Raw genomic sequence first — 25403 nt, 5'->3', positions numbered from 1 at the left:
TCGCAATTATCCAAGCCAATTTATAATTAAATTTATTTCAAGATGTAAAAAGATATTTTTATTTAAAATGATAAAAATAACATTAAGATACTACGTAGTTTATTTTTAAAAGTATTACATAAGAATTATTAATTATTTTTTATATATGAATTTATCAAATAATATTCAAAAATTATAAAACAAATCTTATTTTACCAAAATAAAATCTATACATCTAAAACTCAAAATTAAATGAAAAAAAAACCATAGATCTAACCAAATTATGAAAAAAATCTGAAAAAATCCAATCAAATTAAACTAAACTCACCTCTACTAATTTAGTTGACAAATCACCCCTACTAGTTTAGTTGACATTCTCGTTGTTATAATAATTTTTTAGGGTAAGAATTGGTAGAGTAATTTAGATTAAATGGCTTCAAGTGCACAATCTTTTTAATTAAGAAAAAAACAATTAGCCAAACTGATGGAATTTTAGTTATGATCCAATTGAGTTTTAGTTTGAATAGCATCGGCATGATTACTAGTGTAGGAGGATATAAGTTTGAACATTCTGAAATACATTCATCTTTCTATTTAAGATTAAAGGGGATTATAAGTAATTCTAAGCATTATATAAAAAAAATCAACTTTTCAGAAGACAAATATTGCACAACAACAACATTTTCTTTTTTCAAAACCAAACCCAACGTAACGTGCCATTTACCATTGCCTACTTTTTACTCCAATGAAATAGTAAGAAATAGAAATAAATAAGAACTTTTGCAATATTAAACATTTACAGGCCGTTGTTTGAAAAATAGTGGAACTCAAAAGCACATTCAAACTTTAACCTTTGGAAACAAAATTCATTAACTTAGCACTCAGGGATCAGGCTAAGGGGGAAAAATGTTAAGAATTTACCCTAAATTAAGGGACAACAAACACAACAAATCCAGCTAAATAAAGGATTGATGCCTTACCTTGCATGAAAATCGACTGCAGCAGTGCAAAGATGATATGGTGCAGGTTGGCTGCTGCTAAGAGTATTGAGTCCAAACCACGATGCAGTTTAGGACTTCTACTTTGAGCTTGTTTCGATGAACTTAGCGACACAGAAGAATGCATATCGCTACCTACTTTCGATCTTCATGGAAAGGACTTCAGACTGAGAAAGCATAATAGCTCATTTCATTTTCATTAAAGTAATAGTCATTATAGTTGAGATATCCCCAGAAACACGAAAGCCCAGATTCTCCATGTTTAGGTGATTTGAGGTAGAGTAGATGCAGTTCTTTAAGATTTTTGTCGAACTTTTCTTTTATGAAAAGAACCTGCGGGAAATATATATAATTAGTTTATTAATTAGGTGTTCTCTCTGTCTCTCATCTAAAATGTTAACTTAAAAGTCTAAGAAATTGAAATAATTCTACTTGCTGCAAAGACTTCTCTAATTGTTCAATGGATTGCTATTTGTTCTAGTTGGATCTTTTTGGCTTGTAATACCTTCCGATGATAATAATCTCTATAGCATTTATCAGTCTTTCTATCTCCTTGGAATCACCATTACTATTACAGGTTAAGTTTGACTTCATCCATCTCGACTTGAGCACTGACATATTTTCTAAAAAAATCTAGTCACATGTGTCTGCTCTAACATTTTAAAACAAGAAAGACTTTGTTTTGTGTTCAGCTCCTAGTTACCAATGCATTGCAAACAAGCTAGAGACGGAAAATGTATCAACCTATTTCAAGCACAGAAATGGCAGTAAATTCCATATAATGCAAAACGATTAATATTAACCATCACTGAGCACAACTAAACGGAATAAAGATGCATGATGAATTCAGTTATGTAACATCTGTTTGAAATTTAAAATGTCTCTATCTTCCTCAAAATACAGTTGCTACAATTAAAAGTTCAGAAACAAAGAAAGATTAAATAACTACTTCTTATAGAAAACAGGTATGCATTTATGCCTGATGGAGTTCATCGCCAGAATACTGAATTCCACCATAGTGCAATACTTGCTTGCAATAAGAAACTAAAAATCAGGATTTTGAAGCTTACTTAAACATCATGCAAATGTATTGCAGCAGGCAGTATGGATCATAATTTGATGGTTACCTGAGATATGTTGATCTTAGAAAGTTTATCCTGTAAATCACCTTCAGCAAGTCCCACATTCCATATATCACCAGTAAGACAAGACCGGAAGTCTAGGGCACACTGCAAAATATTCTCTATGGTACTGGCTATAGGTTTTGTTTCATCAGATAGAAAACATCTGAAAAGTATACATGTATTGTTAATGAAGAATCATCATTAGTGTGAAACTGAACATGCTAAAAGAATTATTCTGTGGCAACAAAACAGATGCAGTTTGAATATCGGAGTCAATGCAAGTAAAAGATTTCTTTGGCTTTGGCATTGATCATAAAGGAAAAGGCCATGTTACTTGGACTTGGTGTTAGTGTGAGTGTCAAATACAGATATGTGTGAAACAAGCATGTTCAATTTTCTCACGTTTTCTGAAGGGTTCTTAGAAGGTCATATCCCCGTACCAATGCTCGGACGTGCTGGACCTTGATACTTCAAGAAAAGTGAAGAGTTGGAGCAATATGAGGAAAACGTATCCACATTTGAGAGCGTTAAAGTGGTGGTATCTCATATCTATTAAGTCTTTCTTGTGGTCTTATATTCAAATTGGGCCCTTCCACTTATTCTCAATTGCTTTTAGATTGGAAGCTTGATATGGTATTAGAGCCAAAGTTTTTTTCTGTTGCACCCCATGTGAGGTTGGTTGCCCACCGGATCTGAGATTGTCCATAGGTATGCCCTTGTCAAGTTACATGTAAGGCGGAGTTAAGCGGGGTTATCCTTATATTCAAGTTGAACCCTTCTACCTATTACCAATTGATTTTAGATCGGATGCTTAATCAAATGCATTATCAATATAGAAACAAGCATATCAAGGATGTTGAGGGGCAGGTAGCTGGAGTAGCCACAATAGATATGTTCCAAGTTCCATATATGTCGCAAGGTTAAAACTTGGTCCAAAGGGAATTAAGGCAGTAAGAACCCAATTATTACTATAACAAGTCTCTCCCCTCTCTCCAGCCCCCCCCCCCCAAAAAAAAAAAAAACAGAAAGGAAAAAAAGTTGGCTAACTCAAACTTTAAACGGGAGCGAAGCAGGACTTACATATGTAGTGAATCAGTTAGATATGACATATGCACCGACTCAAGATCCATCATATCTTTGACCTGTAGAACCATGAACCACCGTCAATAACATAACAACCTAGAGAATTTCTCCCTTTGCAATTGAATAAGTAGAAGCCAATTTGAAAATAGACTAATAAGAGGCATAAAAAGTAAAACCAAATAAAGAGCATAAATACATGCCGTATAATAGATTCAAATATTGTAATTATTATGATATTTTAAAACAAAATAATAAGCTTTAGATGATAAGGCAAATGTTAGGAAATCAAAACATAGCTTTTTTGGTACATGGATACACATCAATTTAGCATGGTGTTCTGTTTCTCCTTTCACTAAATATTTCTTCAATTGAGAAAGATGTTAAACCGTTAGCGCAAACATTTATTCTTCCACAGGGTTGGAATAAAATTAGTTGCTTACCAAACAATAAAAACAACCCATGCTTTTTCCCATTGCAAGGGGACAGCTATAATGATTGCATTTTTTTTTCTATGCTGTATTTAAAACCATAATCTCAGCAAAATCAGAAAAGAATAGGTCCTTGAAAAAATTGCAACTCAAAAAAAGAAGAAAATGACTTGGCTTCAGATGGGAAATGCACAAAAACCAGTTCAGGTAAACTGAACCACAATCGGCATAAGAGATAAACACACGATGTGTAAGAATTTTCTAAAAACCTTGTGCTTAAATGAGTGAAGAAACTTGCACCATGATACATGTGATAGTTGTGACTGTACATATTGCTGTAGTGTAGATACAAAATGATTAACCTGATGCCTGGCATAGAAAGAAAAGAAAAAAAAGTTACTTCTTAGTGAACCTAAATGCTAAAACTATCTAAAAAAGGAAACATCAAAGCTAGATACCTTTATTACATTAGGATTTTTTGCCCCAATGTCACACATGACGAGTTTGACAGTAAGATACCACAAAGTACATTATCAGATATAACCATCAAAAAACAGAAATTTTAATTCATTCTCCCTCTTTTAGCAAATTCTCTATTTCCTACAGAATCATTAGATATCTTACCGTCCATCCTGGTAATCTACACATGAAGAAAGGGTCTGAATTCCTTAAAATACTAGAATGTAGATTTTGACTTTAGCACCAAAATTTTAAGGAAAAAAGGGAATAACGAAAAGGTCATTTGCACCTAAAGAACCTTCACATATTTCTTTTTAACAAGTATCTGAAGATCGGATTACCATTTAGAAATTCACATTTTCTTAAATAAAAGCTACCAGACAATCCTCCCCACCCACTTGTGCTTCTGTAGTCAAGGTTGGAAGATGGAATAAAATAGTAGCTGCACAGTCGGTGAATGCTAAATTCTGAGCGAAAGATGCTAATTGCTTCTAAAATTAGGCAAATAACTGTTAACACCAAATGAAATCTTTGAAACTCAGAACTCTAGGATGCTTTACATATTTGTAAACTTCCAAACCAGCAATGTTCCAAAATTTGCATCGAATGGTGCTCCAAACAATTGCACAAGAAGACAGGCCATAAGTGTGAAGTGTTTAGTGTTTTTCTCGCTTCGAGTTGATAATGATAATTATTATTTCATAAATTGCAAAAGTATTAACCATACCTCAACTTCATTAACTTGTTAAAATGGCCCACTTCACGTTCATGTAGTGTAGGATGGTGTTTTTGACAGATCAAGTGCACTACATCCTGTAACGAATATTTAAATATTATCAAGAGGTGAATTCATTTGAAATTTCCATGAGTGCCAAAATCCAAGTATTTCATGTTGCAAATGCTAATTCTTAGAAAGTACAACACAAAGATTGTGAAAGCAAATACAATGTTCTGAGAACAGTGTGGATTAGATGAGAAAATATTGAGTATACCATAATTTTGATTGAACTATATGCAGATAGATGAACATTGGGTAATTTACCAACACTTGAATCAAGAGAAGTTTTAGCAGGGAACTAACAATTAGCAATATACATATTTAACCCATGAAGAATGAAGAAAACTTAAAAATTATGCACCCGCTTGGTTTGACTTTCAATGGTGAAGAAATTGTGGCCATGCATGCTTATGCAAGTGTAAACGGCTGTTATCTCTGTAATTCAAGTCTCTTGCACCTTTAATGAGCACCATACATCAGTCAGTGAAAAAACAGCAAGCTTCAGTTGTATCAGAAAGTTGAATATATCAGCATATATTTTCAATGCACCAGGAGTCAAAATAATGCTGATAGGCCAATCCACTCGATAGCCCAGACCTAAAAAGTCGAAGGAATGAACACCTGCCATGTTAACAGCCATAAACTTTTAAGATGATAAATAAACCGAATGGATTCCTCTAACACGGAGGTTGAAATGGGAGCAGAGGAAAGAAATAGGATCTGAGCATGTATATGTTTGAGAAATAGGAGGTTAAATTGGAATAATGAATTAATGATAATTGTACCAATTGTAGAAGTTGAAAGAGGCAACAACCCATGCCCTTTTGCATAAATAAATAACCGATCTTTATGAGGGTCTCTTTCACAAGATGACCTCTGCACGGACAACTCAAGAAGTCCTTGAATTTCAGAGAGTCTCCGGTCCACCTCTGTAACACACCATTTCTGTTCATTCCATGTAAAAAGGAAATGATTGTAAGTAATAAATATTCATTTTTTTTCCTTGCTGAAAAAGCACACAATATTTAAACAATAAAGCATTAAGTGACTTATTAGACAGACAGTCATACATGATGCGAAAGGGACATGATGAACAAATCTGCCCAGTCTGCCAGTTCCATAAAATGATATCGCCGCAGCGCTAACAAGTGTTCTTGCAAATCAAAACCTTCTTCAAGTATCTTGATGGTTAATTTGCTGACATAGTTATATCTTAAATAATTAAGAAAAAGCACAGTCCGACATAAACCTTTTGAACAGATAGAAATATGAATAGGATAATTAGAATGATCTAAACTTGGCAGCTAAATATAGGGCTTTGACACAAAGTAAAGCTTGATTATTTATTTTTCCTTTTATTGGTTGGGTGGAAGAGGAGGGTTGGAGAAGGAAGAAAGGCTTTTTTTTCCATGATAAATGCATATACCCAAAATCTTAAATTGCATATATTTGCAACAACCACTAAAGTGTATCACCAATCTGTCTGTTCTTTGGATATTAAACAGACAGCCAACTTATGCTAGCACATATCACAGCAAGAAAACCCATAATCATCTCAAATCCAATAGCAAAGAAAATCGTAAATGCAGCAAACAAATCATTCTATATAAATGAAATTAAGGTTTGGGCCTGATACCAAACACTAATAAACCAACATAAAGAATGAATAATTGGACAATATGGTTATCTTTCCTCCCCATCTAGTAGGACATGAGTAAGGATACTGAAGCAAGATTTCCTGCAGTAGGCATTTGTCAATTACGAAGTCAAGGGGTATCTCAAACGTGGAAGATGTATTCAGCTTCATATCTATAGTCCCACTGCTATTAGGGGTGCTAAAACTACCAAGCAAACTCTCCCAACAACTGCTGCCAGAAACAGTTGTTGAAATGACATCCTGGGTTTGATTCCTTAACTCCAAAGGTGGAACAGCATAAGAACTTTTTGAATTGTCAACCAAGAGAACATCTCCATAGCCTTGTTTGTCATCCTGATTACCCCTACCATTTGTCACAGAACTGGTATTCTCAAGAAATTCATGTGTAATCCCAGATGATAGCCTTTTGACATAAACCATACAAGGGTCATCAACTGAAGAAAAATCAAAATAAGGTAAAGTTTGCTGGTAGTCTATCTGGCTTGCATCACCAGGTTTGCTCATCATACGGAAAAAACTCTTGTTTGTCAACATTGGATTTTTGCTCAGAAGGCTACCATTGCAAGTAAGCTTGAACTGTCGCAATTGGAATAACCCTGAAGTAGAGTCCTTTTCATGTTGACCCTCATTTGAGGTGTCCACTGCTGAAATATTGTTGATAGCAATTGATTCATTAAAATGTTGCACAAATTTATCAAAGAATTGCGTGTTACATTTTCTCGTCTTTATGTCAGAATCACATAGATGTGATCTTTTATCATCTCTGTCATCGCCATCAATACAGAAGGCATTATTCCTTGCACTGTTAACTGGCCAACCTTTGGAAGTTAGAATATTTGCAGATTCAACCTCTGCACACAACCAGTTTGACTTGAGGTGCGGAGATAAGTGATCATATATCCCATTAGGTTCACAACCTATAAAATTGCCATGCCCACCAGTTCCAGCTTGCAAACTGCTTTCCATACGGTCAGACTTGCCATTCTGCAAAGCTAGCTGCAATGAGTTTCCAAATGGGGTACTAACAGAAAAGCTTAGGGCAGAGAAATAATTTTGTTTAGGCCAAACTAAATTATTAGAGTGTTCAATCAACTGCTCAGACTCAGTATGCTCTTCAAAACTACTCATAGATGAAGACTCAAATGGTTCAAAGATGTCAGCTTCATGAGAGGATCCATCTTTTGTACTAGAGTCATCAAAATCATTATTGTCAAGCGACCTGAAATTCAAAGAAATCAGGTATCAATCAAACAACAAAAGAATATGCAAGTCAAATGTTGATAATGAGAAAAGATTCGGAGGCAAGGCATGTAAGAGGGTATATAACAATCATAGTGAACAATGCCTGGAGTTAACCTCACTCTCCCCTAATCTTAACATATCTGAATATATTGCATACTTCTCTGAGACTATTCAAATCATATATAGCTTGCTTGCATAGTCATTAAATAGTTGTATGTTGTAACAAGATCCTGTGAGCTACATGGGAGGGGAATATTAAGTGGTGCTGACTGACATCTTATTAAGTACTGGTTTATCATGGTCTTATATTAAAAGTGGATCCCCTTCATCTATTACCAATTAGTTTGAGGTTGGATATTCAACAAGTTCACTTAAATTACGAACAAAAATAAGGATCAAAAGTGAGGAATTATCATGGACTAACAGAAATGTTGCTCCCATAGAAAGTTGTTTACATACTTTATTAGGTGCAGAAAATTATTATTTTTTCCTTCATTTGTTTCCAATCGAAAATGTTATTTAATTCAGGTGCTCCTGGACTTTTAGGAGTTATAGCCACTTTTAGAATATTTTTTGGCTGCAAGATAGGCATTATTAGGCTGTCGTATTTGACATTGAGTCTTACACCGGCTTCATGTTATTGGGCCTATGTTTTCAACTTGGAGATGCTTGAAACAAACTTAGGCAGTTTCCCTAATTGGACGTCAATTTTTTCATAGAAAGAGACTATTGAAAGTTTTCTAGTTCTAGTGGTGCTCTTTTGAGTTTGCACCGAGGAGAAGCATCTCTAGGCCCTAGGTAGAACCAAGGTCTTTAATCATTTCTTCCAAATGCTTTCAAATGCACTTGAAACCTGCAACTGGTCCTAAATTTTTTCCCTTAAGAACATACAAACAAGCCAGTTGCAAACTTTGACCTAAAATCAAGTACACAATACGTACAGCTTTTGCAATACCCATAATACCAGGACAATAAAACTTCCAAACCAAGTTTTCCAACTTACGGTCATAGCTATACCATTAAGCCATTTTTTGGGCCCTAACATTTCTTATTGTTTTCAGACCTTATAGCCCAAACTCGCCAGAAATAGTAGGTTCCAAACACTCAATTCCTGAAAATCAAGAGAGGAAACCTTTGAACTTGAGCCACTCAATCATCATAAAGATCAAACCTTTTCAATCCATTTTTTTTTTGGCAAATTGAAATTAATTTTATGCTCTCTCACCTAATCAATCCTTTAGAATAAGAAAAAGTTTTCCACCTAAATAATAAATTATATAGGAGTTATTGAACCCTTTGCCTACATGCTTTCTTGCATCATTGGTCTTATCAAGTCTTTAGGAAAGAGTTTCATTGGAAGAGAGTTCCTTCAATTATTTAACCCAGATATCAGAACCAAATTAAAGTAAAAAAAAATTAAAAGGACAATTTTACACATGCACAGAGAGAGGCAGCGAGAGAAAGATTACACATTAGAGAAACTTCGTTTCATTGTTGAATTAATAACCAATTTGTCGTCCACTGTGAGTGAAGCTGCAATATTTGGAGTGTCTCCACTAGTACCAAATAAATGAGGTTCAGCCCTATGCGAAATTACCTGGAAGACAGTGAATATTTGGGTAAGGCACAGAGCTGGGTAAAACAGCATTAAGATGCATAACAATTGCCCATGGTCAGTGAATGAAACCTCCAACATGTCACAACTTGGGCATACCATTGAGTGTAAAGGCAGGTACAGGAAAAAAGAAAAAAAATCCTAGGTATAAATGATTATGTACATTGTTTACCCTATCATAATCTACCAATTCTAGAAATAGTTTACAGACTCCTAGGTCCAGAATGGGGGCCGGAAGAACAAAATAAAACTTGGGAATCTCTATGCTGAATAAGCAGAATCGTTTTAAGTTCTTAGCATACAAAGCATCTAACAGGAGTAAAAAAGAAAAAAAGTTTGCAAGGAACAATGGCAAAAAGACTAATTTGTTTCAAATAAATAGATTAGTGATGTATTGTGCTGAACATAGAACCATGTCCTAAGTAATAATTGGTGCATGTGATTACAGCCTAAGAAGTTGCTAAATGAGAAAGCACAGTACAAATTACTATTTGTTTATTTCTAGTTGGGATAACATATTGATTAAGTCAACCTGAAATATGAATTATCAAGATAGTATGTCTGCTGGTATTTAGTGATACAACAGGTAATTAATCAGATTTCAGTATTTCACATGATACACGAAGGCCCAGACAGCCAGCAAGGTAGTATAGACGGTTACAACTGGAAATAAAAGTGGATGAACCATGGTAAAACCAACAGAGAAACACAAGAGCACACTAATTGAAACCAAGTAATAGTTGCAGATTTTTCATATCATCCTTTACATAGCACACGATAAGAAGGCAACATATCTACAAGAAAAATTGTGATACCTGTTGACAATTGAATTCCAACCCTGTCAGTAAATTTTCAAGTTTCTCCTCCATCCTCTCATAGTAACTATTACGCATGAGAACCAATGCTTCTATATTTTCTTTGCCAAAAGTGATTGAAGAAGCATAAAACGGATTACTGCCAGCAAAACCACTCCAGCAGGGAAGAAAATCAGAATAAGTATGGTCTCCAGTATCAACATGTTTACGCAATTCAAGCAATTTCATTAGAACTTGAAGCTGCTGACCAGCCCTAACAAGTGGAGTCAAAAGATCCTTCAGGAAACATGGAACAACAACTCCATCCCGCTCCTGATAGAAATTGTCACTTTTAAGAGGATCACAATTGAAAGAGAACTAAAAAAAGTGAAATATTTAAACATAATTAAACCACTCAAAATTTATTTACCGTAATATTTGCAACCGGAAAGTCAATAGGGATTCCATCTTTACCAGCAGAACGATGTTGTAACGTATCCATGTACTCTACAACAAACTCCTTATAAGGATCATTAATCTCAGCTTTAAAAATCCAGGACCTTATAAACTCACAATAAGGTTCACATGACCGAAGAAAAAGAAACTTGAGTAAAGCATGGTGAGCAGGGTCCGCAACCTACAAGAAGAAATGGCTAAAAGAATGTTAACTAGCAAAACCATAGGGGTTAAAAAACATTTCTCAGCAATAGGATGTTTGGTTCTTAATAAACTTCCTATCTTTTAGGGGAAATAAGTTGAAGCAAAGAAGAACTTCTAACACCCGGTTGTTCAATCAATCAAGCACCATATATAATGACTCTAGAGGTTATAGCTGAAAATTTCCACTGCATCCAACGGTAATATGAAGCTTGGCCAACATAAAGACTAGAGAGTTAAATTGACTGAAATGAAAATTTAAGTAAAGATATCAACAATACAACAATCAATTAAACTAACCTTTACTTGTGTATACAAGTAACTAAGCAGGTCACCTCCCCTGAAGAATTTATGAAATCCCGTGGTTGCCTTATAACTTAGTTCTTCAAAAGAAGATTCCAAGAAGCAAAGAGCTAAATCATACAGATTGCATATATTCCCAAGAGCTTCAATCTGGGTCCTCAAATCCTTTGTGTGCAGGTATACCTCCAATAGCGTAATTCCAGAGTAAACCACACTTGTGAGACAGCCTGAAGATACACCTGTAGAGACTTCAGTACTCTTTGAACGCCTTACATTTACTGATGCATATAATGTGTCCAACGCACAAATGTACCCTTCCAAAACCTTTCCTACAGCTACAGAGAATGCTTGATTAACAAGGCTATATTTAGGGCCCTCTTCGTCTTTCACTCTGTGGCCACCATGATTTTGATTGTCTGCTGCTTGAGAATTTTCCCAGCCCTTCCGTAGTGAAAATGAATTTCCATTGGGATTCAAATTTGTAAAATATTCTACAAACTTATGGAGAAGGAAAACTAGGAAACCTGAACGGCCTATTGATTTGAGAATCTTCCCCAAAGCATGAGTGCTGGAAGACCGGTACCAAAGACTAGGAGTTTGATGGAAAGTCCTATCCGCAGGATCAGAAAAAAAGGCAGCAGAAAGTTTTTCTATGCTACAAAGAGATGATTCTACGCCTTGCAGTGCATTTAGTGCCAACCTCACCAAAGTTGCCTCCTGTATGACAATGTCATCTCGATTGTTATAAAGAAATAAAATAGATGACTGCAGCTTAAAAATAATGTTTATGGTTTGATCATATTTTTAAGTAGAATTACCACAAACCAGCATATGTCGTTATAGTCCCAAAGAGTACACATTCTTCAGGTTACTCAAAATGGACCTTCTAAAACTTGAATTTGCTGATAAAAAATCATAGCTTCACACAATTCATAACCACCTAGGAAGCATGTACATTGACATGTAAATACAGGTACTGCATGACATCGGCATGCGACATAATAAATTTTAAAAAATTAAGACATTTTATATGATAGCATACAATAAAATGTAAAAACGATACTTCTCAAATAAATATTAACATGCAAATAGCTTTTCAATTTTAAAAATTTGCTATTGATTTTAGAAACATGAACCTTTAAAAATACATTAGAACATTTCATATTTAGGGGGGGAAAACCGTCATGGTGTGTCCAGCTGTGCTCAAACATGCTAAGTTGTGTCTTGACTATGTTTTGACTGTGTCAGGAAATTTTTTTTATTTTTATTTTTTGACATGAACTCACATGCCCAGCGTGTAGTCTGCGGTGTCTAACTCTTGGACACTCCCTTGCTAGAAGTGTCCGCTTCATAGATAACCTCAAGTTGCAATAACCTCAAGTTGCAACAGAGTTCAATTCAGTTAAATTTCTATTTTCTTATTTCTCTATATCTCACACAAATAATTACTTCACCAAAGCAATTTGATGCAGGATGCTTAATTAGAGATCCAGCTTCCAAGCAGCCGCTTACTCAAATCATAAAAGAGATCAGTAAAGTATAATCTTAATCCAAAACAAAGAAGCAGTTGGTCATTCTTTTTACTACTGGCCTTTAGCCAGTAGTTTTTTTTGCTTCCTGATAGTGAGTAAAAATTAAAACTATATTATAACAATTAAAAATGGGAATGCAGTCAAACATTTTCTTCATTTAAAACAAAATTCATGCAAATTTTAAATGATACTAATATTTAAATTTTTAATTTCTTAATAACACCATCAGATCAGTTAACAAACACGTTTAATTTAATTATTTTAAAAAAGAAGCAGAATTTAAAAACTAAATTTCACTAAAACTAAAAGAATTCTAGAATAAAAACCAAACATCAGAGCTTACCCAGGCAATGTCGTAGTTCGTAGGTTGTTGAAATATACAATCAAAAGTACATCTTAAAATTGGTACATAAAAATTATCGATCGACCGAGAGACAGAGATGATAATACTTACGGAGACTGATGAAGAGGAGGAAATGGGAGGTTGAGAGTCTGGAAGAGGAGGAAGGGGGCCGCTTTGAGAAGGAATGGATTCCCAGGTTCGAGGAGGGAGCCATGGATCTTCCACTTTCAGCTTCTCAAACAACGATGCGAAATTCGTCTCCACCGCCATTGTTCAATTTCTAAATCATCTATTGAGCACTGACTCACTGAGTTAGAGCTACTCCCCCAAAGGCCAATTCCCTCTACTTTCCCTTTTTTTTTTTTTTTTGAAGACTGAATTTACTTTGCAGTCCAGGTCGCGGGATATATATTTCTGAAGGCAAAATGCCCGAAATTTAGGAAATACGGCGCCGTAGTTGCTGCTTTTCCAGGTTCAACCAATAAATGGAAGCCACGTAATATATACGCTTTGCATGAAAACTACAAATTCCCTGTTACTCGGCCTGGGCTGAAAAACTAAGCCTAATATTTAGGGCTTTTATCGTTTTGATTTGGGTCTAAAACGAGAGCCCATTTGTCCACTCCAATTTGCATTTAGGCCCGTCATATATGTGATTTCTTTTAAAGTTTATATTGAAATTTTAATTCATAAAAAATCTCAAATTTTACATAAATTAATTTTTTTTAAAAAGTAAAAATAAATGTTTAGTATTTGGTTCACCGACGTTGTATTCTTTTAATTCTACAAATAAGGTTAAAAAATTGTCATGTGTCCCAATTTATTTATATATTTATTTTTTAAATATATTGTACTACATTTATAGGACACTTATCGTCGCCCGACTCTATTTATAAAATTTGAAAATTTCATTAATAATGTATCAATAAAATTTTAAAAGTTAAGTTGATGTAGAAAACATTTTAAAATTTATAATAATTAGAATCCGCACACCTGCGAATTTTTTTTAAAAATATATTAATCAAAAGCAATATAAAAATAAGAAGTTATTGATGATTAAAAATATATTAAAAGCAATCTAAAGGTAAGAAGTTATTGATGATTAAGGGCAGAATTTGTTTTTCTCAAGGTTTTTATGTTTTGAGGCTTAGCCCTTTTTTTTAAAATAAAATAAAACATGGCTGGTTAACAAATATGAGTATTTTTAATTTTTAATTAAAAATAGTTAAACACTTAAAAAAAATTACAAGTATATACTTTTCATTTTACACTTTGGGTTTTAAGTAATGTTAGTAAAAAAATTGCTATCCAATAAGTATATAATAGATAGATACTTTATAAACTAATTCCAAAAATACTCATAATCCTCCTGAATTTCAAATAAAATTACATGAGCTTTTTATTAACTGTTAAAATGCTTTGCAATGTTCTGAAACCAAAATAGAGATTGAATTTGTAAGGGTTTCAATCAACAAATTCAATAGGTTCAATAAATTTATCATTACTTGGCCCTGTCATGTTGGTGAAATAAGTTCGGGTACCAGGACCGCCACAGCTTGAAAGTTGTCCAAAGTAACCTATCCAATATGTCTTCTATTTCTTTCTTTGTGCTTTCTTTGTTAATGTATCTTCTTTCCTTGCCATTGAAGAAACATATGGCTAATAAAGCTATTAGTCTATCAAATATTCCTCTTATCTTCCTTTCTATTGTTTAATCCCTCTAAGTGACCTACAACTCACATCTCTAAATACAAAATTATATTTCATACAAAAATATATATATTTGTTTTCAAACAAAAAGGGAAAAGACAGAGCTTTCAGCTTTGTGAAGCAGCAAAGAACCTGGGACTTTGCCTTTTGCATGAGGTGACCAACTATTCGATGCCAAAGCATATTAAAACCCTTAGCCAGAAAACAAAATCAAGAGAACAAAGAATATTTCGATTCAAAGAAAACACCCAAAAAGAAGAAAATAAATGTTATGAGTTTTTGCTTCTGGAATGCTTCTGTTTTGTCTATATAAAACCAACAAATTTAGCAGCAATTCTCACAGTTCAACCTGAAGTCTAATAATATTCATCAAAAGAATTAATCAAAAGTCATGGCTTTGAATCCCCGGCCTGCTTATGAAAATTTGGAGGTTTACACTGAATGGGTTCATGAAACTGCAGAGGACACTTTAATTGCATATCTTCATGGTTTGTTCTTGATCCAAAAACTCATGATTTTGATATTTTAGATTATAGCAGTGGGTTCAGTTTATCCATGCATTAATGAATTCGAATATGTGTATATATATGTATGATTCATGGAACAGGGTTTAAGAAGGAGCAGCTTAAAGTTCAAGTGACCAGTGGGGGGAACTTGAGGATATCTGGAGAAAAACCAATTGGTGACAACAAATTCAGCCGTTTCTCCAAGGAACTCCCCATCCCATCAAATTGTGACCAGAGCAAAATCAAAGCAAATTACAAGGGTAGTATGCTTCAGGTTAAGTTCCCGAAACTGATTGTTCCAGCCGATGAGAAGCCGGAAAAAGTAAAAGCGGTGGCTGAAGTTCCGAACCCGAAGCCTGATCATAAGCCTGCAGATGTGCCGGAGAAACAAAATAATGCAGTTCAAGAAGGTCATCCCAAGACCACCCTGGAAAAACAAACAGGTGATGATTCAAATACAAATGGGGTAGCCAAGGAGGCTGGCAAAGTTTCAGAGAAAACACCAGACAAACAAGAAGAAATGGAAGATCAAAGGCATGCATCTAATGGAGCTGATCACAGACTTATGGAGAAGGAGAAAAATGGTAAGGATCAGGAGGTAAAGAGTAGCTCAGCCAGTGAAAAGCCTGTTGATTCTGCCCTACGTGCTGCTCAAAGTGGGATCGTTTATAAACAAGTTGTTGAGGGTTTGGCTAAGGGGGTGAAGGATCCAAGAAAAGTTATGAACATGGTTTTGGCTGTTTTATTGGTCGCGGTGCTTGCAGTTTATCTTAGAAATGCGATCATGTCTCTTGGGAACTACTGGAAGTAAGCTTTGCGGGACGCTAATACAGAACGTAATTTCTCGATTGGTTTCACCCTTTGAATTTGTCATTCCTTTTATATGCCAAAAGCAGAAGAACAATAATGCTAAACATTATTCCAACTTCCGATACAATAAAGATGCTAGTAAGTTGTTTGAATTTGTTTTTTAATTAAACTTTTGCTATCAAGTGAGCTGATTTTAGATATTTTGAATCAAACTAAATCCATCTAATTGATTGAAATTTTAGCAATTCAAATTTTGTTTCAAATCATAATTTAAAAATATAATTATTCTAATTTTAAATCAAACAATCTAAAGTAACACTTTGCATACAAGCCTAGAGCTGATTCAATTACTAGGCATTTTGTTCACTTTGACATTTAGCAATTGTTTTTATCCTTTGTAGAATTTGTTTAGGGCTAGAGACCATTTCATCTTCAGGATTGGAGTGTGCAATTCGAAATAATTTTGGAAAAATGATACTTCAAATTGATTCCAAATTTGACTTTTTATGAAATCTGCAAAGAAGACTACAGGGAGGCAAACAGAGCTGTAGATTGGGTAGCAATACAGTTTAAGAAGTGGATGAGCTTTCAATAGACCTCTATCCTCTTTTGATATTCATCCTGGATAAAAGACGGTCTTCTTGTACCACCATGTTGAAGATTTGGTAATTTGATTCTAGTTAGTTTACGAGATTTAGAGAAAATTAAAATTATTTGAGAAGTATAAAAGTTATGAATTTTTTTTAATTTTTTTTAAAATAATTAATTACTATACACACAACAATTCACATATATGCCGCCATATCAACAAAATTAATAAACATTAATTTTTCCCTTCTATTTTTCAATGATTTGATAAATAATATAAATTCAAATGCAAAAGAAAGCAAAACGTTAAATAAATAAATAAAATAATTTTTTATTTTGTAAAATTTTTAAATAAGTGAATATTTTAGAAAAACATTAGAATTACTTTTCATCACTATTCTCCTGTAATTTAAATTTTTACCAAATCATCAACAATTGGTTCAATATTAAAATGTATGAAACAGTGATGCCATATCATCTATTTCCCTTTTTCGATAGATTAATACCATCAACATTTTTATCCTGGATTTAAGTATTTTTATCTTAAAAAAATTTAAATCTAAATTAAAATCTTAAAATTCAAAATAAAATTACTGATGTTATATTAAACTCTTTTGAATAACGTTATTCCTAATGCCAAATATTTTCAGAGTCATTGTCAGGCCCAGTTTAGAGCTTCCAGTACAACTTCTCTGCGCAGAAATAGTCTAGCCACCGTTCCGTTTTGACTATTACTCCCCAATTGTATTAATTGACTTCAATACATAACAAAAAACACAACCAAATTCATCAAGTAAAAATAGTACTTCCAAGTTCCACGTATGAAATTCAAAAAGGAGAATTCGGATTTCTCCTTTATTCCACAAACACATATATATATTCTCAATTTGCAAACTTAAAATTCAAATTATTAGAGATTTTTCATCGAAGAGATTTATTCAAGCCATTCAAATTAAGTTAAAAGTGATTATGGCCGACGGGTTAATTAAACACGAACTGTATTTAGAGTTTTTTTATTGTAATTTTAAATAATTCTAGAGTTTGGAGTAAATATGTATTATTTAAATAAATTATTTGTAACATCCACAAAACCCCCTTAGTCGTAAATAATATGAGATAAATAATGTATAAGATTAAAGAAAATGAAAGTTGCAATATATCAAAAGAGAGTTGAATCAAGAAGCATGACATGATGTATTAAGGAAGAAACTAAATTGTAAACATGTGAAATTTTTTAACTCAGGTGTAAATATTCAAAATTTAGGGGATCGAAGTATAAAAATGAGAACGTTGAAAGACCAAAAGTGAAAATAAACCAATTTACTAATATATGGAATCGGCATGCAGGGACCAATTTGAATATGTGAAGAATTGTGAGGGACTAAATCATAATTTTACGAAATTAAGTATGATTCAAGGATGGAATTTAGAAAGATCATGAAGGGTAAAATGGTCAATTAGCAAGAGGGAGAATTCTATAATGTAATGATATGTTGATGATATTTTGGTGTTTTTTTTAATTAATTAGTTAAATATTATTTTATTAATATTTTACTTAGAATGAAATTTATCATCCTTCCAACGTGAGTGAAAGGGTGAGAAAGGAAGTTTTATTTTCTTTACAATTTAGTCCTTTATCATGAAAATCTACATTTTTACCTAAAATTTTTAAAAATTTCCTTAGATATTAAAGAAAGAAGATGAAGTAGAGATTCTAGAGAATATGTTCATCAATTTAGAAGCAAGAAAATAGTAGATGAAAGTAGAGAAAATGAGAAGAAAAAGGAAGATGTTTCATACTAAACCTACTTGTATTTCAATAGATTAGGTTAAAGATGTTTTGAGTGAGATGTATGAAGTATGTATTTAATCTAAATACTAGAAATAGAAAGTATTTGATGAAGAATAGAGACTTAAAACACTAAATTGGTAAGAGAGAATGTGATTTGTATGGTGAAAAGTGCTAAGATTGAGAAATGAATATGTAATCTACACATAAACACAAGTGACTAAATTGTATAGTAATCAAAAGTATGGCAATTATGTGTGATTGAATGAAAGATAGTGTAAAGAACCTTGGAAAAGAAAATATTTTCATTAAAACAGTTTGGACAACAACAGTGACTTAACTTTGAAAATTTACCTAAAATTATAGAAATTTAGTTAGAGATTGAATTAAATATGAAATTGAAGCTTATTGAGTCTGGTTTCATACGGAGCAAACACTGGAAGAAATGAGATTTTATAGTTTAAGATATATTAATTTTCGTGAAATAAGGTCGGAGTGGATTCGAGTTCTCCTGTTCTAACTTTGGAAAATCATAAAAAAAATTAAAAAAATGATTATGAGTTTAAAATTATATGTTTAAATTATTAATGAGTCTATTTTCAATAGAAACAAATGAAAAAAATCATTCAATCCCCATACTAAGAATAATTAATTTTTAGTAAAGAAATGTCGAAACTGTCAAGCAACAGAATAGGGACAAATTGAATAATTTACTGTACTGATTGGCTAAATTATAAATTTTAAAATTTTTACGGTAAAAAGATATTTAAGTCTTGTTTTAAAAACATCAAGCAGATCTTAATTTTGAATTCTGTAAGTCAAGATATAAATAATTTAGTGACTATGACTCAAGTGGATAGCTTTGATGTTAATATATAAGTAAATAGTGGAATTACAGACAAAATTACATATAAGCATGTTATATACTAAAAGCTAAAGATTCTAATAAATATATACATAAAGGATGTGGAATGGAGAAGAGAAGGAGGAGGAAAAAAATGATTACATATATATGGTAGATGAATTTGAAATGTTTCGAAATGGTTGTAAGTGATGGAATGATCAATACATGTGAATATGTTTAAACGAATTGATAAAATAATAAGTGAATAATTGTTAATTAATGTGATAATGAATTATTGTTAAAATTTTATGAAGAATTAAATTGATTGGCACAATTTAGAAATAAATATGAAAGTTACATAAGATTGGTAAACTACTTTGAAAGTGCAAGTCTTCCAATGGTCTTATTTGTAAAACTTTAATATTTGTGTTAATTTTATAAACTTTATTATATTTGATTGAATATCATGTTTTATGAGGACTTGAGATTAGAAATAGATGTAAGTGGATGATATGTAAAATGAAGTGGCAGTTAAGACATCTGAATATGGTTCAGGTAATGATATAAAAATAAATAAATAAAAATAAAGCATGAAAAATTGTAGGAAAATGGAGACGATGTCATGATGACAAGTTCGTCATGTCACGACGTGGAAACCCCAACGTCACGACGACAGTTCAAAATTTTTTATGAACTATGCAATTTAGCCTTTGATCAATTGTGGATGTTTTAATGAACTCATTTAACTCATAATTAGTTTTATCGTAAATTCAATTATTACTGAAATGAGTTAATGATCTATATTAATTAAATAATATGATACATTGATATGAAATTTTCAGTAATTGCTTCGATAACGAATGTGAAATCTTAATATTTTGACTCGATGACCGGGTAGAGTATGGAGGTGTTACATTATTTTTATATTAAGATTTATATATAATGAGAGATATACACAAGGCAGGCAGTGCCTTATCCGTTTGGTTAAATACTATAACATCTTTCTTAACCCTTCTTAAAATTAATATTTTAATTTGATATCTTTTAATCCCTAGTTAAATGAAAAGAAATTATACAGTTGGGTCCACCCATCAATTTAAACAATTTTAACACACAATTTCCAACCTTATTACAAAAAGTTTTTGATTAATCTCAACCAGACCACAAAATTCATATTATAATTATTTTAAATAGAAATATTTTTATGCTCGAATTACTACAAACTTTGTCCACGGTCCAACATCTTTGTAATTTTATCTTTAGACAACTCCAGGCCAAATCTTCGGCAAAATAATTTATAATTTAAGCTGATAAATTAGTAATTGATAATAAATATATATTTATTTAAATTTATTTATGAAAATACATATATAAAATAATTTTAAAATGATAATTTAGATTTATCATGAACCTGTCCAAATCCAATCAATATCGAACATGACAAAGGAACTTCAAAAATTTCTAGACATCTCTCCGCTCTTATAAGATGTCCGTTGTTTTGAAAGGAAAAATATCTAATATCTTATTGTGTTGAATAAATATAGTAATTCAAAAATGGAAAAAGAATTCTTTTATTTTAAAGAGAGGAAAGCGAGAAAATGCGTGCGGATGAGAGAGAATCAGATGCCTTAATCTGTGTTGGGCCCTTTATATTGCCCTTCCATCCCCCTTCTTGATTTTCTACATTTAAAAGATTTCAACCTCGCAGCTCGCACGCTCTCATCATTTTCCTCCGGGACCGTCAGTCTCCCCAAACACCTTCTTTCCGAGAAAAAGAAAAGCTCAAGAGAGAAGACCATGGCCGATCAACTTACGGACGATCAGATCTCTGAGTTCAAGGAGGCTTTCAGCCTTTTTGACAAGGATGGCGATGGTCCTTTCTCTCATCTCTCTCTTAAGTTTATTCTTTCATGCTTTTCAGTTTTCGCTATGATTTAATGACTCTGTTCGTTTCAACTCTAATTCGCAGATCTAAGCTTAGGTTTAGTTTACGATACTATTTTTGTGTGTGTGTTTTGTTTTTAGTTTTGCGATCGTTTTCTCTTGTGATTTTGAATGATGTGACGGATCTAGGGTTCCGGTTTATGAATTTACGAAACTGCTTGATCTTTTTTTTTTGAAAATTCATTTCTTTTCATTGATTGTTTTGGCTCATGGTTTTTATCGCTTTAAATGTTTCTTTCGTTTTTTTCCTCATCTTCTTTATTCGTTGACCTTTCTTGGTCGGCTCATTGATTTCAATTATTTGAGCTCTTAGAGTTGGATATTTTTAGATGCAAACGTGACCTGCCTAGCTCTTCAATGTTTTCGGCGATTTGTTGCATAATTTATGTCTAAGATTAAGATCGTGTTTTGCCGATTTGATTTAGTTTTTGCGTTTTCTTTGTCTGAAATTATGACTAGCGAAGCTTCATCTTTTTTTTTTTAAGATGTAATTCCCTTTGATTGAACCTGCATTTCCTACCCATCTTGAGATATAGGCCCATTAGTAGTATTTTGGTCATAAAATCATTGGCTTATTGTTTCATAGTGGAAATCAGCTTTTATGTTTGTATTATGTATGCCTGACAGTTATGAATCTAGAATTGAAATGTTCATGTCATTGATATGTCTCGAGAATTCCACACTTGCTGTGGCTGATTCAGTTGGTTAATTTTGTGATCCGTAAACATGAAATATTACGTCTGGTGCTTATTGCTTTAAGAATACTGAATAGGTGTAGAGTTTTGTACTTTTTGTGTGGAAGTACATGTTTGCTATTATCACATGATCCATGATTTATCAAACTTCTGGTGCTAGATGACTGTGCATTCTGAAATGCATCAGCCTGTAGATTGTTGTCTCTCAACAAGTTTGACTAATGCATTGCTGCCCAGGCTATTTGTGTCTTTGTTTTGGCACATTCGAAAAGTTCTCATTATCCTAATCAGTTCTTGTTTGACTATGTATTTGGCTTTTTGAAATATTTTGGCAGGCTTTTTGGGCATTACAAAAGTTCAAAAGTCATCAGCTATCTTTTATCTTAAACTATAATCTTGTATTCTTTTTTCCTTAGATATTACAGTTAATGTTTGCCTGTTTTTCTGGTCAAATTTACTTGCTAGTGCTGATTGTTTTTGAAACCAATAGTGCTCTTATTTGTTGCACTTATTCAATTCCTTGCTGCAGGTTGCATTACTACCAAGGAGCTGGGGACTGTGATGCGATCACTTGGTCAGAACCCTACTGAGGCAGAACTCCAAGATATGATCAATGAAGTTGATGCTGATGGAAATGGGACCATTGATTTTCCTGAATTCCTTAACCTAATGGCAAGGAAGATGAAGGATACTGATTCCGAGGAAGAACTTAAAGAGGCTTTCAGGGTGTTTGACAAGGACCAGAATGGTTTCATATCTGCTGCTGAGCTTCGCCATGTCATGACAAATCTCGGTGAGAAGCTTACAGATGAGGAAGTTGATGAGATGATCCGTGAAGCTGATGTTGATGGTGATGGGCAGATAAACTATGAGGAGTTCGTCAAAGTCATGATGGCCAAGTAAGGATAAAAAATGGGTAAAAAGGGGAACAGGGCAGATAAGTTTGCTAAGACCTCTATTTATATCAATAGGGCATCTATGTTTTTATGTTACTACCTTTTGTTGGATTGTTGACTGTTTCTTTGTATGCATTATTTCGTGGACTAGACCCTAATATCTACCTGTTTGCTCTGTTTTTTGTTCATTAGTCTGGGTTGTTAGTGTCTTATTTATCTTTCTCAATTTGGTGTTTTCTTTCTATTCTTGTTGCCATGAAACCTAAAACAATTTGGAAAGATTCTATGTTTTGCTTATTGTTGAGTAATTTTTACCATGTCAAAATCTCAGTATGTTATTTTCTATGTTTGTTGATTTGCACATACGGCCTTTGGTGATGTTTATCATATCATAAAAAGAGGGTTGAGCTCACAATTCTTTTATTCTGTTTCCGCCTAATTGCCTAATAGGGTTCTAACGTGATTGTGAACATTGTTCATTTTTTAAAATCTAATCTGAGTTTGGATTCATCTGCAATGCTTGAGACTTGGGTGGTAAGGCTGTTTGTTTTAACCAGTGTTGGTTCCAAGTTTTCTTTTTTGATAGGATAAAAATTAAAAAGCAATAGTGAAAACTTTTATGTTGTGGGGGGGGGGGATAGAAAACGATCAAGAGGGGCCAAAATAGAATTTTAGTTAGAAAGTTGTTAATATGAAGGGTAATTAGTCTTAGGGTTTCACTTGTTAAGGAAATGAAAAAATTGTTCCAAAATTAGAAAATGGTTATACAAGTTAATAATTGGAGTAATTAATTTTTCATCTTTCTCATTTTTATCATCCTTGATAAAAGGCCATCGGGTATTGGCTATTGCCTATTGAGGGGGTAGTTTCGAATCTCAACTCATAATGACTTCTTTTCTAAGCCATCCTACTTTCATCCAATGCTTCCACCTTTAATGTTCGGGTGGCATTTGATTCGCCATAGTACCCAATATATCTCGCCAAACTTGGCTCCAGCAAATAATAAATCGGACAAGGTAATCATGCCCTGGTTGCCAAGTTGGTATTAGTGATCGTTATTATTAAGTTGGTGAGGTTTTATCAATATTTATTAAAAATTTTATCTATTTGCTCCCAAACATTCATGTTTTTTTATATTAAAATGTAAATTTCAAATATTATAAACTTTTTATATTCAAAATTTCAAACTCCAATATTTTTCACATGGAAATGCATTTTCTTTTAGATGAAATTACGTAAAAGAAAAAAATGCAAATAATTAGAGGAAGTATTTGAAATTGATAAAAAGAAAGTGATAATATCAAAGAAACCGTGAAACTTAAAAATAAATCTTGTACTGATATAATACAAATCGATTTCCACATCAAAATAGTACTTTGTGATTGATTGTGTCAATTCAAAATAAAATAGGTGGTTTACCGTATGGTAATATTGATATGGATATGGTATTGATTATAAAAAAAATTTGTATCATTTTATTTTTTGAATTGTTCTGGATTAACAGAGTTGATTGTTTATTCTTTACGATTAAAAAATAAATTATTAATATTGTTGTTATTATTACTACTATTATTATTATCTAAAATTGCTAAGAGATCATACAAAATAACTAATTCACAAATAATTTGACAGATGGAGAGAGTTGCATAGTCACAAGCCCAGCAGTCCAAAGTCGGAGAAAAAGAAACGCAAAGCAAAACGTCGAAAGAGAGACAGGGTTCGTGACTGCGTTTTCCTCTAAATACGTTTTCTTTTTCCTTTTTTTTTTCTTATTCTCATTTTTTACCCATCCAAAATCAAATAACCTTGATCTTCATCATTAGTAACCCTTTCATTCTTTTTTTTCCCCAAACCTGTATCTGTTTTCTTTTTCTTTTTCTTTCCCTCCCTTGTTTAAAATCAAAGTCTTGTTTTGTTGCTTTTGGTTTTGGTTTTTGAACAAAAATAAAAACAAGGGAATTTTAGTTCTTCTTCTTCTTCTTCTTCTTCTTCTTCTTCTTTTAAATTATATATTTATCATCATGAAGGGAGAGTATTTTTGTACTGTGTAAAATTGTTTATTTTACATTTTTTTTTCAATTTCGTTTACGATTGTTTTTTTTATTTTATACAAATTGGTTATTTAACAAAGTGGCGGATATATATATAATTGCACTTATTGTAAAATGTAAAGTTTTAAATGGAATCAATATTTTTGTTATATTTATTGAAATTTTTTATATATATATTTAATGATTGAATATTTTGGCAAAACCAAGCCATTTATTGTCATTTTGTTGGGCGAAATTAACGTAAAAAACACATCACTATATTTAATTGCGCTTGGTTTTGTTTATTTCTTTTCTTGTCGTTTGTTTTTAATTTGAGAAACAATTCGTGATTTTTCTTTTAAATGGAAAAAAAAAGAACCCTGCTAAAGTACACCACTATATACCTCTAGGTAAAAATAACAAATCAGAATTAAAATTAAAATTGATTTTTATAGGTTCTAATTTTCTAATTCTTATATTCGGTAAATTCAGAGTAAATGCGATATTAATCATCAAAATTTTATTTTATTCGAATTTGTTTTTATTTTTTTAGATAACAATTTAGAGATATCGTTTTATTTTTTAATAATAATTTTAGA

General features: G+C 32.6%; 3 protein-coding genes across 12 annotated transcripts; 2 read left to right on the top strand and 1 right to left on the bottom strand.

The window, feature by feature from the left end:
• Positions 1 to 730: 730 nt before the first annotated feature.
• On the bottom strand, positions 731 to 13381 carry LOC121217643 (gamma-tubulin complex component 6). Of its 9 annotated transcripts, XM_041093384.1 has the most exons (16): positions 13104 to 13239; positions 11936 to 12057; positions 11115 to 11834; positions 10588 to 10794; positions 10179 to 10490; positions 9218 to 9345; positions 6574 to 7725; positions 5920 to 6061; positions 5635 to 5794; positions 5307 to 5470; positions 4799 to 4884; positions 3882 to 3981; positions 3182 to 3243; positions 2504 to 2569; positions 2105 to 2264; positions 731 to 1310 (listed from the first exon to the last, which is right to left on the bottom strand). In XM_041093384.1, exons 2-16 carry the CDS (start codon positions 11975 to 11977, stop codon positions 1140 to 1142), a joined length of 3672 nt encoding a protein of 1223 aa, XP_040949318.1. In that variant the 5' UTR covers positions 11978 to 12057; positions 13104 to 13239; the 3' UTR covers positions 731 to 1139. The 9 variants fall into 9 exon arrangements, 7 of the variants coding, with proteins under 7 accessions (XP_040949318.1, XP_040949316.1, XP_040949317.1 ...); XM_041093382.1 differs by lacking the exon at positions 11936 to 12057 and having other exon boundaries at positions 13104 to 13381; XM_041093383.1 differs by lacking the exons at positions 2504 to 2569; positions 11936 to 12057 and having other exon boundaries at positions 13104 to 13381.
• Positions 13382 to 14919: 1538 nt separating this feature from the next.
• On the top strand, positions 14920 to 16169 carry LOC121217645 (protein RESTRICTED TEV MOVEMENT 2). 2 transcript variants are annotated; one of them, XM_041093390.1, is made up of 3 exons: positions 14942 to 15190; positions 15310 to 15782; positions 15813 to 16169. In XM_041093390.1, exons 1-3 carry the CDS (start codon positions 15094 to 15096, stop codon positions 16017 to 16019), a joined length of 777 nt encoding a protein of 258 aa, XP_040949324.1. In that variant the 5' UTR covers positions 14942 to 15093; the 3' UTR covers positions 16020 to 16169. The 2 variants fall into 2 exon arrangements, with proteins under 2 accessions (XP_040949323.1, XP_040949324.1); XM_041093389.1 differs by having other exon boundaries at positions 14920 to 15190; positions 15310 to 16169.
• Positions 16170 to 20756: 4587 nt separating this feature from the next.
• LOC121217646 (calmodulin-7) lies at positions 20757 to 24827 on the top strand. The gene is made up of 3 exons (XM_041093391.1): positions 20757 to 21112; positions 22408 to 22777; positions 24407 to 24827. Exons 1-3 carry the CDS (start codon positions 21037 to 21039, stop codon positions 24513 to 24515), a joined length of 555 nt encoding a protein of 184 aa, XP_040949325.1. The 5' UTR covers positions 20757 to 21036; the 3' UTR covers positions 24516 to 24827.
• The last annotated feature ends 576 nt before the right edge of the window (positions 24828 to 25403 follow it).

The sequence above is a fragment of the Gossypium hirsutum genome, chromosome D05 (assembly GCF_007990345.1).
Source record: "Gossypium hirsutum isolate 1008001.06 chromosome D05, Gossypium_hirsutum_v2.1, whole genome shotgun sequence".
Lineage (NCBI taxonomy): Eukaryota > Viridiplantae > Streptophyta > Magnoliopsida > Malvales > Malvaceae > Gossypium > Gossypium hirsutum.
The sequence above is the reverse complement of the archived record's forward strand: the minus strand, read 5'-3'. Positions and strand labels throughout refer to the sequence as shown.